Genomic DNA, 13,931 nt, shown 5'->3' with positions numbered 1-13,931 from the left:
AGTCTATTTTGACAGAATTTCTTTATATTTCATTAATAGTAAAGCAGAAATGCCAAAAAATTCCCAAGAAGGAGCTTGTTGATTTTCCCACTTTTTGCCAGCTCTGCTTATTATAGACCACTTGACATCATTGTTTATCAACAAAGGTAAGGGACTGGTCTATCGATATGCTTGAACAAACCGCTACACTGTCAATGGCTTTCTTGTACTAAATGAAATGTGGTGGGCGATTTAAAATGCATGTGCCCTGAGCAAACTACGATGTGTATGCACACTGCAGGGCAAAGAACAATGGCAATTGCCATAATTCACACGCACACTGCCGGGCAATGAAGTCACATGTCAAGTGGTCTATAGGGGGACCTTTAAGAAAACCAGAAATCAATAAATTAAAAAACAAGCTATAATGTGATTGCGATTGTTACTTCATGAATATTTTGGAGCGTAAAAATAAGCATTTTACAGAGGAGCACATCATCAAACAAAGAGAGACATGCAGTATTTGGTCTCCAAACATAAGATGGGAAACGATATCATGGCTACAAGAAAAGTATCGGGTAAGATACGTAAGTGAGGAATGATCCGTGCGTACATAGCATAATGTCGATAACAAGGCCCATGTTTTGCCACGATCATCTCTGAAAAATATTTGGGTCAATATGTATTATTGGCTATCAAATCTTCAGGTTCAATTTATATAGAAACGTGATATTTTAGGAACGTAATATTTAACTGAATTTGTTTTTGATTTGATTTGATTTGTTCGGGTTTTGACAACCCTGGATAACCCAAGAAAGCCTCTATTGAAGCTTATTTCCATTGGGGTCCATTAGAACACCGGGACGGGTTGGGAACAGTCAGGGGTTAACACCCTACTCTTTCCGAAACTGGCTGCAAGATACAAGTACAGGTATGGCTCTCTGTACCGACGGCTTAACATCCCCTCCGAAGGACGGAGTACTTTCATGATTCATTTACCCAATTCTACATGAACCATGGGGAGAACGGAAGTCTGAATTTAATCTACAGAAGTTGCCAATTAATTTCAGACTTTTTTTTCCCAAGTCAATATCCCAGCAAATCGCCACCGCCGGGAATCGAACCCGGGACCTCATGCACTAAAGGCAAGTACCCTAACCATTGCGCCACGCTCTCCCTTATTATTGTAAAGAATACTGTTTTCATACGAAGATATACCTGTTATTTATAATACAGGGAGTCTCAGAAAGTTTGGTACATGAGTTTTTGGATTCCTTTGCTTTACTTGCAATGATAAATATCCAAATTGAAACTCAAAAGTTATGAGCTTTTACCAGTATCCTTTATAAATCATCAAATTTACTTATGTTGTTGAGAGAATACAGCAATTTCCCCAGAATGCATGAAAAGAATCTTGTCCACAGAAAATTAATGGTACACACTCCCACCACCCCCTTATGTAGACCTAATCAAGTGTGGTGTTTGTGAGAGTTTCCAACTATGGAGTTTCACATACATGAACACAGTCATAGCCATGGAGTTTCACACGCTCACCCCTGTCTGTGTTTGCCTCCAAACGTGCACATTGTGTTTTGCTATCTAACCGAGGACGTGTGTATGACGTTTTCATCGCCTAACCGTGGACTAAAATGGCAGATTTTTTTTGTGTATAATACGAAACAGAATTTTAGCCATCACCCTGCGGACGGTAGTTTTTACACGTGTGGTCCTCGGTTTCAGGCAAATAGCGTTTAAAGCATCTAGCATGCATTTGAGGTCTTTTGCAGCAGTTTGAGACCGAGGACAGTCCTCGGTTGGAAGTAGGTCCACAGTTTAGGGTGAAAAATCTTGTGTGTGTCCTCGTTTGTCGGCAAACACGCACGCAGTCATAGCCACAGATTCAGATTCAGATTCAGATTCAACTTTATTTAGCCACGGTGGGCCCACTTCAACCCTAGGTTGTTCTTCCTTGGGGCCGTGGATACAAATTACAGTACTAACAAATATTTAACAAAACATGTTTACAAGAGATATGTTATACAAAATATCAAAAGAATTGTTAAGAGATACAAAAGATCATATTATAAACTTATATTAGGTTACCTTGTAAAACTGTTTACAAGCAATACTTCATAAAAATATCAAATGAATTGTTAAGAGATACAAAACATCATAAAACTTATAACATACAAGGGGAACATGAAAGAATTTATAAACTTATAAACAAAAACTGAAAAGAATTAAAATGAAACATCTTTCAGCATATTTTTGAAAGTAAATAAATTAGGTGAATCTGTGACCCTATCATCAAGACTATTCCATAAGATTGCACCTCTATATGATAAGCTACGTTTTTTGAAATCAGTTTTAGGCTGTGGGATGAAAACATTATTTTTACTTTGCCGAAAATTGTATTTATTATTAGAAAATGAGGAAACAGTTGAAAGGTAAGGAGGTGCTAAGTTATTCAAAATTTTATAAATCCAAAGTGAGGTATTATACTGATGTCTGTGAGAAAGTGGCTTCCAATTGAGCTGATCTAGGACAATAGCACTGGAGGTATCCCATGGAGCTCCACAAATAATGCGAGCAGCTCTGTTTTGGATAATTTGTAATCTCTTTGCTATAGACATACCACAATTTCCCCAAACAACATTACAATATTCAAGGTGAGGAAGTACAATTGCATTATAAACCATATTCAAAATATCTGTAGAAATAAAATTAGATTTACATTTCTTCAACATAAACATACCTTTGAGAGATTTCTTACGAACTTGATCAATTTGCTGATTCCATGTCAATGTGTCATCAATGATGACACCTAAATGTTTACATTCATTAACTTGTTTAATATTAGCACCATTTATAGTTTCACACGCTCACCCCTTCACAATCAACTGATCGTGAAGGCATTCGTATCACAAAATTGGGGTGTTACACCCCCTCCAAGGCTCAGAGAAAGAGTTTTTAAAGCTATCTCTAATCGTGGAGCTCCACAGTTGCGATAAGGCTCCACAGTTGGTTTGTGTATAATATGCACACCTCCACAGTTTGAATGCGGTTGCAAACTCACAACTAACTAGCGACGTGGGGTGTACCAAATAATCATAATTTTTGGAAAATGAGTGACTTTATTTTCTAACAACATTTATTTGGAGAGTTAATGCCTACCCATCTAGAAGTAGAAAAGATCCAGTTGACGGTGACAACATTAAAATATAGGGGGAAATGAAAGTACGGTGATGCGAGTTGCTCAGTATAAACACGTTGTAAGCCATCATTCTAATCTGAGGCACAAATTATTTTTTCCAGCGCTCAAAATTCATTCAATATTATACAATTGGAGACATTTACTATGGCTGTCACCGAGCTAAATGGCCGATGAGCAATTGCCTCATGTTTGGATAAATCATCTCGCCAAATTGAATTCTTGTTGACTCTATGTCTCCTCTTTGTCAAAATGTTTATCAACTTGGAGAAATTTGTAATTGTAATTGTCTTATATTAATCAGGTCCACTTGTACAGACATACAGAAATACATTGCAGTCTGTCTTGATTCTTCTATATTCCTTGAAACACCAACTCAGGCTGTTGTATTTCATGTATTTGTTTTGTATATTTTTTGCCATCATAAATATTTGATGCTTTTAACCTGCATTTTGCCATCATTTTTCTGATAAACAAAATTTTTGTCCAGTGTAAAACTACCATGTAAAAGTGTGGTGAAAGTAAGTTATTAATTCCTGTAAGTTGACCAAATAAATTGCACTTCCTCATGTGTTACACTGTAAAAATGCAGAGATATATTTAACTGGTGTATTGGACAACTATAGGCACCAGTGTATGCATAATAATTATTAAAGACAAAATGTAGTTCATAACTTGTTTAAACAGGTTGTTAAGGGCTGGGGTATGAACGTTTGGACAGTATTTATTTTGGGACATCAGAGCACATCAGACATATCGAATTGCATTCTGAATACGAAGAATGTCATTCTGATATCAAATAATATAAATATTTTGAAATTCGCAATTTAATACACATTTTATGGCAAATCATTAAAAATTGATATTTTTGATATTTAACAGTACTTGAAGTAAACTTTAGAAATCTGATGATTTATACTTAAAGTGTATGTAGGTGGGATGAAAAGCCGACGATCAATTGAAAATTTTGACCTTTTCAGTATTGAAGATATGGATTTTTTCCCAAAACACCAAAAAAAATTAGGTCTTTTGGGAAAAAATCCATATCTTCAATATGAAATGTCAAAATTTTCAATTGACCGTTGGCTTTTCCTCCCTGCTACATACACTTTAAGAATATAACATTAGATTTATATAATTTACTTCGAGGACTGTTATATATCAAAATTTGAAAAATATCAAATTTTTATAATTTGTCATAAAATTTGTATTATATTGTGATTTTCAAAAATGAAAATTATTTGATATCAGAAAGACATGCTTCAGATTCAGAATGCAATTCGATAGGTCTGAGGTGCTCTCATGTCCCACAAAAAAATACTGTCGAAACGCAATAAACGCTCATTTTTTAGATCCCTTAAAGATTTGTAAGCATAATTTTAGAAATATTTTGTACTTCTGGATATAACATTTTTAATCATTATTATGATGTTTACAAATTTTATTGCTGAAACAATAAGGATTGATCACTATATTTATTAACTGGTTGCTTCAACATTGTTCACAGTGAAAGAAAATGTCGCAAACTTTAGAAATCAAACTGTCGCCGCATGAGCTTAACATGTATTGCACATTAATGCCCTTAAAGGGAGTGAGATGGTTTTCTGATTCCATGTAATTGTTGTATAGGCATTGCTATCACTATCATGTAAGCAACACTGAAGGTGAAAACTGATTAACTATTAAACGAGAAGAGATATAACACTTGTATGGTGTGAAATATTAATACACTGGTTTTATATGTGGTACCTAGAGATATTGATGTAGAGTTGGTTCCAGAAAAACTGCCATTGTTTTAAGTATGTTTGTATTATTTGTTTTCGATGTTTATACTTTTAGTGGTAAAACTATGTAAATATTAATGTTGCATATTTAATTTAAATCTTTCTTACTGATCAGACTACTTGTTGTTTTTGCGGTTAGCATATTATTATTATTATTATGATGATGATGATGATGATGATGATGATATTAAATGATGATGATGATGATGTTTATGATTATATCAGGGATGTAAGTTTTTAGGATTAATTTGGAATTCCAGATTTTTTTTGTCCAAATTACTGCACTTATATTTATTTGCACTTTTATTTATTTGCAGCCCATTTCTGGCTTATATCCTAAATTCAAAAGGTTTTTGCATATATGCATGATCAATTTTAAAAAGCAAAACTAAACTCATTATTCATTAATATCATCAACTGAACTATATAAAAAGAAAAATTTTTTCGAACTCCAGTGAATCCCATGACAGTTTTATCTATAATGTCACATTGATAAATAATTTCATGTGATTTTTTTTCTGAAACTAACTCTATAGTAGTCATAATCTGTTATTGATCCTGAATGTTGATTGGTTTCTTACTAGCCATATGTTTTATTCACCACATTATCTCTAGAAACAGGGTTGTCACAGTCTCCCTTTTAGCACCCAATTGAGCTCTTTTTAGCTGCTTTTATTTTTCATTTGTGCTCTTGTGAATTATACATTGAGAATTGTACTTAAAATGTTACATAAAATGATAACAGAAAAAAATTTGGACAACTTTTTTGGCCTCAGTAACAATTTGAGTGACAATGGGCAATTCCATTTAAAATTCACACTGCCCCTGTGGAAGATTTAACTAAAGTCTTCCACAGAGGGAGTATGAGTTTTGAATAGAATCAATAGTTGGGTAACTTCCATTTGAAATACTCACTCCAGTTGTGGAAGATATAGGTAATGCCATAATACAGAGGGAGTATGGGTTTCAAAATGATTAACCCTGACCAATTACATTTGAAAACATACTCCCCTTTGAATGATATTTCCAAAATCTTCCACAGGGGTAGTGTGGATTTTACATGGAATAGCCCAATGCCCTTTTCACCAGTGTCCCAGTGATGTTGCTATCCAAATTATCGGCTATACACATGCTTGTGGAAAGGAATTGAAAACACCCTTTTTATCATGATTTTTTTTTGGGGGGGGGGGGGTTAAAGTATCCCATATTTTAATAAGATCATAATTATTTTGAATTTACATTCTTACCTACAAAGGGAAATCAAAGTTTAAAATTGACTTTCCTTGCAACCTCTCTTATCCGGCCATGATGGGACAAAGCATTGGCCAGATAAGTGAAAAATCTAGTGAAATACATGTATTTCTGCATTGAATGCTTGAAGTGCCAACATTGAGACAGCAAAAGGTTACTCAAAATGGGGTAATAACACTGAAAGATGGTAGCGATGTATGCCACATATATAGTTATGTCCTTAAAATGCTTCAGTACATGAAATCAAGCTCTAAAATCATGTCTTTCTATGAAAATCACATATCCGGATAACCATGGAAGCAAGAAAGAAATTTCTTTTTTCTGTTTGATAAGAGAGAGATCCATTTGATACCAGAGGTCCGGATAAGAGAGGTTGGACTGTACATACCTTATAGGCAGGGACAGGCGATTTGCGCGGAACTTTTTTTCCGCGCAATTGGCTATTTTTTTTCCTATGGGCAGGGATACATGATTTGCACTGAAAAAAGAATTCCGCGCAATTTGCTATTTTTTTCCGCGCAAATTGCCTGTCCCTGCTTATAGGCCCACTCAAAACCAAGATTGTATATTTCAACGTTTTCTGAATTTTCAATTTAAAATATAAGTACCGGTTCCCTGTTTCTTGATTTCACAGAATCTGTTATTTATTTTGATCACCCCTTTTTTCACAAAGTTTTCCATGAGCATGTGTATCCGATAGTTTGGAGAAAGATGTGACTGGGTCTCACTTTGTCACATCTTTGGGGGGTCGTAAGGCCAAAAATATGTATTGTTGTGTTGCCCTCACCTCAAGTGGGAAAATGGGAAAGTTGGGTCGGACGGTCAGATTTTTTTTTTTTTTTAAACCTACAGTTTTTAAAAATCCCCTCAAATATTAAATAATGCTTCTTCAATTAGGGACATTTGTCAACTTTGAATTCTGGATACATGTTAGACATCAATTCAAGACTAGTCTTTCAATAAAATATTAATTGTAAGTGAAAAACTTTGATTTTTTTGAACAAATTTGTAAAAATCATCATTCCAAAAAAACAAAACAAAATTGCGACTCTGATTTTTCAGGACTTAGGGTCGGACAGTTCAGTGAGGACAACACAACAATTTTTTGGGCCTAACTGTGCTTATTGTTGGACATTTGGCCCACCATACATGTATCAATTGAATACCTGAGTGGAAGAAGGGCCCAACTCCAATTTTTCACAAAAATGAGTTAGACCCATCATTTTATGGCCAGCAGACTGTTCTTCCTTGTGTGTGAAAGATGAGCCAAAATCCACTCTCTAAATAGTCTTCCATGTACACTTAATCATGAGTTTCATGGAAGAAAGGCCCAACTCCATGGAGTTGGGCCCTTCTTCCACAAATATTGGGTTAAAGAGGAATTTTGTTCATCCATGAAATCTGCTTTTCACGACAATAAACTTTCTTGCTAACATATTACATGCTTCTACTTGTGCAAATAATGGATTTCTGTAGCTATTTATAACACATCTGCTTAAGGAACTGGTACTTACAGTATATTAGTGGAAGAAGGGCCCAACTCCAGCTCGTATTAAGACCTGTACCGTTGCCATGGAAACATCACATATAATTTCGAATGTATGTAATATTGTATGATCATGTATTGAAGGTTCTCTGAAGATGAAAACATTCTGTCTATAAAACTTTTCAAAATATGAAGTTTTTTCTTAATATCTCAAAAACAGTTTTGATGGAGTTGGGCCCTTCTTCCACTCAGGTATTCAATTGTACCTGTTGGCCTGAGAAAACCTGTGGCAATCCTGGCTGTATGTCGTCTCTTCATTACAGCGTGACATTTATGTGTCAGTGATGCACCATCATCTAATATTCCATCACATTTTCAGTTGATTCTAAGTTCAATAAAGTACATGGTTTGTCAGGTTTTGTAGTACTCTTAAGGTGATACTGACGGTTGTATCGTATAAAAGCAAATGCAACAAGCATAATATTTATTTATGGTGACATATTATTCAGCAATCATCAGAAAAGTGACTAGCTAATAGATCAGAGCATACCAAACATTCTATTTTCTATATACGCAATAGCTTTGACAAGAATCATCCAAGTTGGAAAAAAAATAATTGAAACCAATCAGGGTCACCTTTAGTGTCATAATTACACACCTGAAAATGTTTATACCATTAAAAAAAGAAAAAATATGTTTATACCAATAAAAAAAGAAAAATATTTAAATCTATAGTCTGTTCGGCTTATAAATTGGTAAAATTATTTGTTTTTTGTTACTTTGCGTGTCAATGAAGTTCCAGCTTAGGCTCGCATAAATTCACATCAGCGCACGCCAGTCAAACATTGCACAACATGCACATCTAGGGCAAGTGTTGCGCCAAACTGCATGCTCGCCATTCTATATCAATACAAAATGAGTCTTGCCAATTACAAACCGATCAAACTATAGTGTTGAGTGAGGACTCTTCAGTAAGGGGTAGAAATTCTCTTCTTTTTTTTTTGGGAAATAAAATTGAGGCTTTTTTGATTGCCTCTTCTAGATACCGTTTGTGCACCCATTTTTTACGGTTTTAAAAAGAAAGAGGATGTCGCTTTTGGTCCAGTATGGTATGGGGGGGTAATATTAAAGTTTGTTCAGCTCTTATATTAATTGGCAAAGAAAATCAAACTCATAAGGGGGCTGGCATTTTCTTCGGAAGGGGGGGGGTCCCAAAATACAGGGGGTCATAGAATTTTCAGACCTAAAATGGGGGTTATAATTTTTAACATCCAAAATGGGGGATTATAGAATTATTAAGGGCTGGTGACTCAAAATTTTTACGCGCATTCTTTAACTTCACAATCAAAATGTGCATACAATCTATGCAAAAATTTTACCCGCTCCGCGCACCTTCTTTACACCAACGATAAAATGTTAATGCACTCGTGCACTTTCTTTGGAAGGGGGGTCATAAAAATTTTCGACCCAAGATAGGGGGGGTCGTAAAAAATTTTTGCCCGCGATAGGGGGGTCATAAAAAAATTGACTCCGGTCACCGACATATTTGGGACCCCCTTCCGAAAAAATAAAATAAAAAAGATATAAAATTGTGTGCACACAATTTGGCCAGCACTTACGCGAGTTGCGTAATACGTGATGGGTGCACGCTTATGTGAATTTATGGGAGCGTAAGTTGACCACGCAGTAACTAGCAACAACTAATTTTCGTCAATGATAAGCTGAACTAACTAGTGTTTTGCAGTTTCATGAAGGTGCAGAGATATGTAACCAAATTTTTTTGAATAGGTACAAGTTGTCAGTCAGCTGAATGTGGAAATATCTTTATACAATCATTACATAATATGTAATTAATTTCTTTTGTTTTTAACAGAAAATATGTTTACTTGATTTCATATATTTACAAACAACATTATATTTACATTTTTATTCAAACTATGCTTAAAGTGACTATTTGTGTTTACAAAACATGTAATAGCTAACTTATTAAGCTCTAACGTTGTATATTAATGCAAGAATTTTGTTGATTTGCAATAATGTTAGTTAGTTTTTGCTCTCTGCTATATTAAATATTATACTTAAATTTGCATACTAATATTTCCAACTAACATGCGTACGAACATGCAGCGTTGGCCGACATCTTGTACCTATCAGTTGGACTGGTTGCATATCGTAGTGAGTGGGGCCAGGTTCTGTACCTACTTGCCTGTACCGGCTAACATGGCACTCCAGGTGCGTATCAGAGGTCAAAGGTCATTCTCTAGCTGTGCAAACCCCATCCCTACAACCATCATGCATCCGTGTTATGAGGGGAAAGGCGGGGAATATAAACAGTGGTGTTTTTAATCAATTTCATTAGCACTAGAATTGTGTCTGTAAGCTTAATTGTATTTTTTGCATGTTGCAAATTCTAAAGGTTTGCCAACAAGTTCTTTGCAAAAATAAATGTCTTTGGGGAAAAATATACCCGATAACAATCTACCAGAGTTTCAATTTTCAATGGAACAATTAACAAGATATGATCTCTGAATAGTACATCATTAGCCAAGAGAAAAGTGGCACCTTGCAAACAAATGCATGTAGCAAGATCCCACTTTGCTCAAGTTTATAATTTGTTTACCCTCCTGATCACTACCTGCTGATCTAACATTGCCTCTGATTGGTCAATTACATGATCTTTTCACTTTAATCACCAATCAGAATGGAGCTTTGCAAATAATTCACCCCAATTTTTTTGCATGGTGGAATAATTCTAACAATGTTGCTGATTGGTCCAATTGATAATGAAAACATCTTTTTGACCAATACGCATGTAGTTCTCATAGGGTTAAGAGAAAACCTTTCAAAATCTGACAAACCATAATTTTAACCACCATCACTTCATATATATTTATACCATACATATGCACTAACCTGGCTCTTCGCTAGCCAACTTTTCACCATTTTATTTTGTAATATATTTATATATTTTTGTTTTTCATATTTTTTTGCATGATTTTCTCCTTCACCATCCCTTATTATGGACACCCCTCTGTTGCCATGGAAACCCCAATTGTATGCTGCTCTTGTCATCAACATCAATTTTGTGTCCCACCCGCCCACCCGCAACTGACGATGACCAAATCCCTGTGTTTTGGTCAACCTGGTATGTATGTTATAATTGTTGCCCAGTCAATCAAAATTGTGATGATAATTAATTTGTACAGCAGAAATTTACTGCTAGAAAATCAAAATCCATTGTTTTTGTTCTTAATGATTGTAGTATTGTAGGAAGTTTGTTTAGATAATTATTTCTCTCATTAATTTGTGAGACAAATATAGCATAGCATTTACTTCTTCATAGATGTTTTTATCTTCATGGCATGTTTATGTGTTGTTAAGTGTTGCTCTATAAACATGTTTATAACACTACTGTTCTCAGTGGCAGAGCTCAAAATAGAAGAGGGGTCAAACATGTGGGGAAGGGGACATTTTATATGATTTTTTTAAAAATAAATATGATTTTACTATAAAGTTGGTATCTTTTTTGCCATTATTTTGAATGAAAAGAAATGGCCGATTCAGGCTATTTCAAAAGTAAAAACAATTATTTTTATCCAAAAATAAAATGATAATTTCTTAGGCCAACATGTGTATTCTTGATTCATGATTCTGGCATGTGAAATTGGTGTATTTTTTATGAACTTAATGTCCTTGTGGGTGAAGCATTCAAGCCTCGCCTCCACCTTAATTATTAATGTTATCAAAATGCACCATTGCAAAAGTTTATCGCTAAAGACATAAATGCTTGCCAAAACATTAACTACTATTAATTATGCTAATTTGCAAATTGCTTATTTGTCAAATCCTTACCATTATTTCCTGGTGTAAAGCAATATCCTGAATCCTCTTTGTAAGTTTATTAAAAGCTCTTTTTGAATTTTAAGTTTTATGTCACTCCTTAACAGCCTCTAAAACAAATGTTAATAACGTTTTAAGACATAAATACACATAGACTTAATTATCTACTCACAGCTTTAAAAGCTCTTGCTAATTAATCTGTTGAATACTTTAATTACAAATTGCAAGGTGCTGATATTTTCATTTTTGTTTTTTCCCCCTTACAGCCTATCGTTCATCAATCACCAAAGCAGAGGCGTCGCAGGCCGATGGCACTTACCATCAAGAAATCGCCACGACCTCATTCCGAAGCAGATATCTTGGAGGATTATTTCAAACGTACTCGTAGTCCCCTACCAACCCCGGAAGAAGTCATGCGACAGAACGTCACGCCATCATCGGTCATTCCAATCGACGTCACCGGTTCGGGCTTTGAGCGCATGGCAAGTTTCCGGCGTTCCTGACGCCACAAGGAAAGAAAGAACGTAAGAAGAGGCGGAGCTTCTGGCGACGTACAAGTACGGGTGTACCTGATGCTGTTCAGCATGAATTGAATCACGAAAACGGGTGGAGATCGGATACCTCAATATCAGAACAAGCGAGCAGCGTGGAGTATGAACTGAAAACACAAAGCTTGGATAGAAGGTCTTTCCGAAAACATCAGCGGGAGAGAGAGCGTTGCTCGCAGGATATTGCTGTGGTAACGCCGCTAAGAACTAGGCGCCAAAGGGCCAAAAACATGCGCATGTCAGCCCCTGTGGTACCACAGTTGGCTGGGCCTAGCAAGGACAAAGATAATATCGCGAGTGCTATTCATGATAAACAAGCAGCCAGGTTGTCTCTACCTCTGGAAAAATTAAGTAGTGTCAATGGTACGTATATTATTGTAAGGCAATGGAAAAATAACCTGTTCTACGGGCCTGACTGACCCAGATTTTGTATTTTGGTGTGTTTTTTTAGTTATATAAAATTAAAAACAGCTGATTTTTGGCTGAAGTGGGTTGTTTTTGACTGATAGTTTTTGAAGCAAATAACCAGAAAATTTTGCACAAATTTAATTTGTTCAGATTTTTAATGTTTTCTGTAATTTTTTGAAGGTCATTTAGCCTCGTCCAGATTTTGAAAAAATCCCGACTGACCAACACTTCTTGGAATTCTGTCCGCCTGAAGAACAGGGTAGTCCATCTGTGACTACATTCCATTTCTGAAAAGTTGTCAACTTTTAGTTCAAATTATGAACATTTAAAGTAGCATTTTATGGGTAATATTTTTTTGTGAATATCAAAAGAATTTTATCCACATTTCTGTCGGTCTTGTGGTTCTTCATGAATGGATCAAAATACTGTTAACTTACCTTTTTGACAATAATGTAAGAATTAGTCAACCTATTAAATGCACTTTTGGCATCAATGGAAAATTTTGTCTCAAGATGGAAACTTTCTACAGAAAAATTGTGACACATTGAAAATGATATCAAATAACTTGTAGCTGCCCAAAAAACATCAGGCAATGGTCTATTCAAGTTGAAATCCATACACCCCTTATGGAAGACATGACCGTCTACACAGGGAGTGTGAATTTCAAATGGAGTACCTGAATGGGTGATTCCATTTGAAATCTATACCCCTATGTGGGAGATTAAGGTCATGTCTTGTGGGAGATTAAGGTCATGTCTTCCATAGGGTGTATGGATCTCAAACAGAATAGCCCAATGTAATGAGAGAAAATGTATGCCTTATTTAGTATCTGCTATGTCATTTACTTATACTGGATTTTATCTGGTAAGCAGTCTAAGGACCCATTTTACTTCTGAACATATTATAGAGAATCATTAGACTTCAGTCTCCTTAGGCTGAATGGACTGCACAGCATTTTAAGCAGGGTTGTTATAATACATTCCAGCTATGGTGACACCTCGTGACGTCACGCTGGACAAATTCCATTCATTGTCAGAGGGGGTTGGTTTGTGGGTGTAAATGCAGTGGAACAAATAAACATATAATATATACAGCATTGATTTGTTAAGAATTGAACAAAGCACCTATTTCATCCACTCACTCTAGTACCTCTTTAAAAGTGACAGAGGTGTCATCAAAGTTGGAACAGATAATAACAATCATGGCTTTGGTATGATGATGCGAGGATCAGGTGGCAGTTTTATTACCTAAACATAGTGCCCTTAAGACATAATTATAAATCATAAGACATTGGCTACTACTGGTATATATAAAGTCAATGGCAATAATACGGGCATTAAGGGTACAGTGTGTTGCGGGCATTACAGTGTGTATGAGGAAGTTGTCCTGTCCCGTGGTTTACTGCCCATTTCACGAGCGCAAGA

At 35.5% G+C, this 13,931-nt stretch overlaps 1 protein-coding gene across 1 annotated transcript in view; it reads left to right on the top strand.

Moving 5' to 3' along the window:
- LOC140141520 (uncharacterized) overlaps positions 1–13,931 on the top strand; it is a 239,497-nt gene that overhangs the window by 216,415 nt on the left and 9,151 nt on the right. Inside the window, 2 exon segments of the mRNA XM_072163404.1 lie at positions 11,845–12,046; positions 12,049–12,462. Coding sequence (XP_072019505.1) covers positions 11,845–12,046; positions 12,049–12,462 — 616 coding nt within the window.

This window comes from Amphiura filiformis, chromosome 19 (assembly GCF_039555335.1).
Source record: "Amphiura filiformis chromosome 19, Afil_fr2py, whole genome shotgun sequence".
Classification (NCBI taxonomy): Eukaryota; Metazoa; Echinodermata; class Ophiuroidea; order Amphilepidida; family Amphiuridae; genus Amphiura; species Amphiura filiformis.
This window is presented reverse-complemented; position numbering and strand designations above follow the sequence as displayed.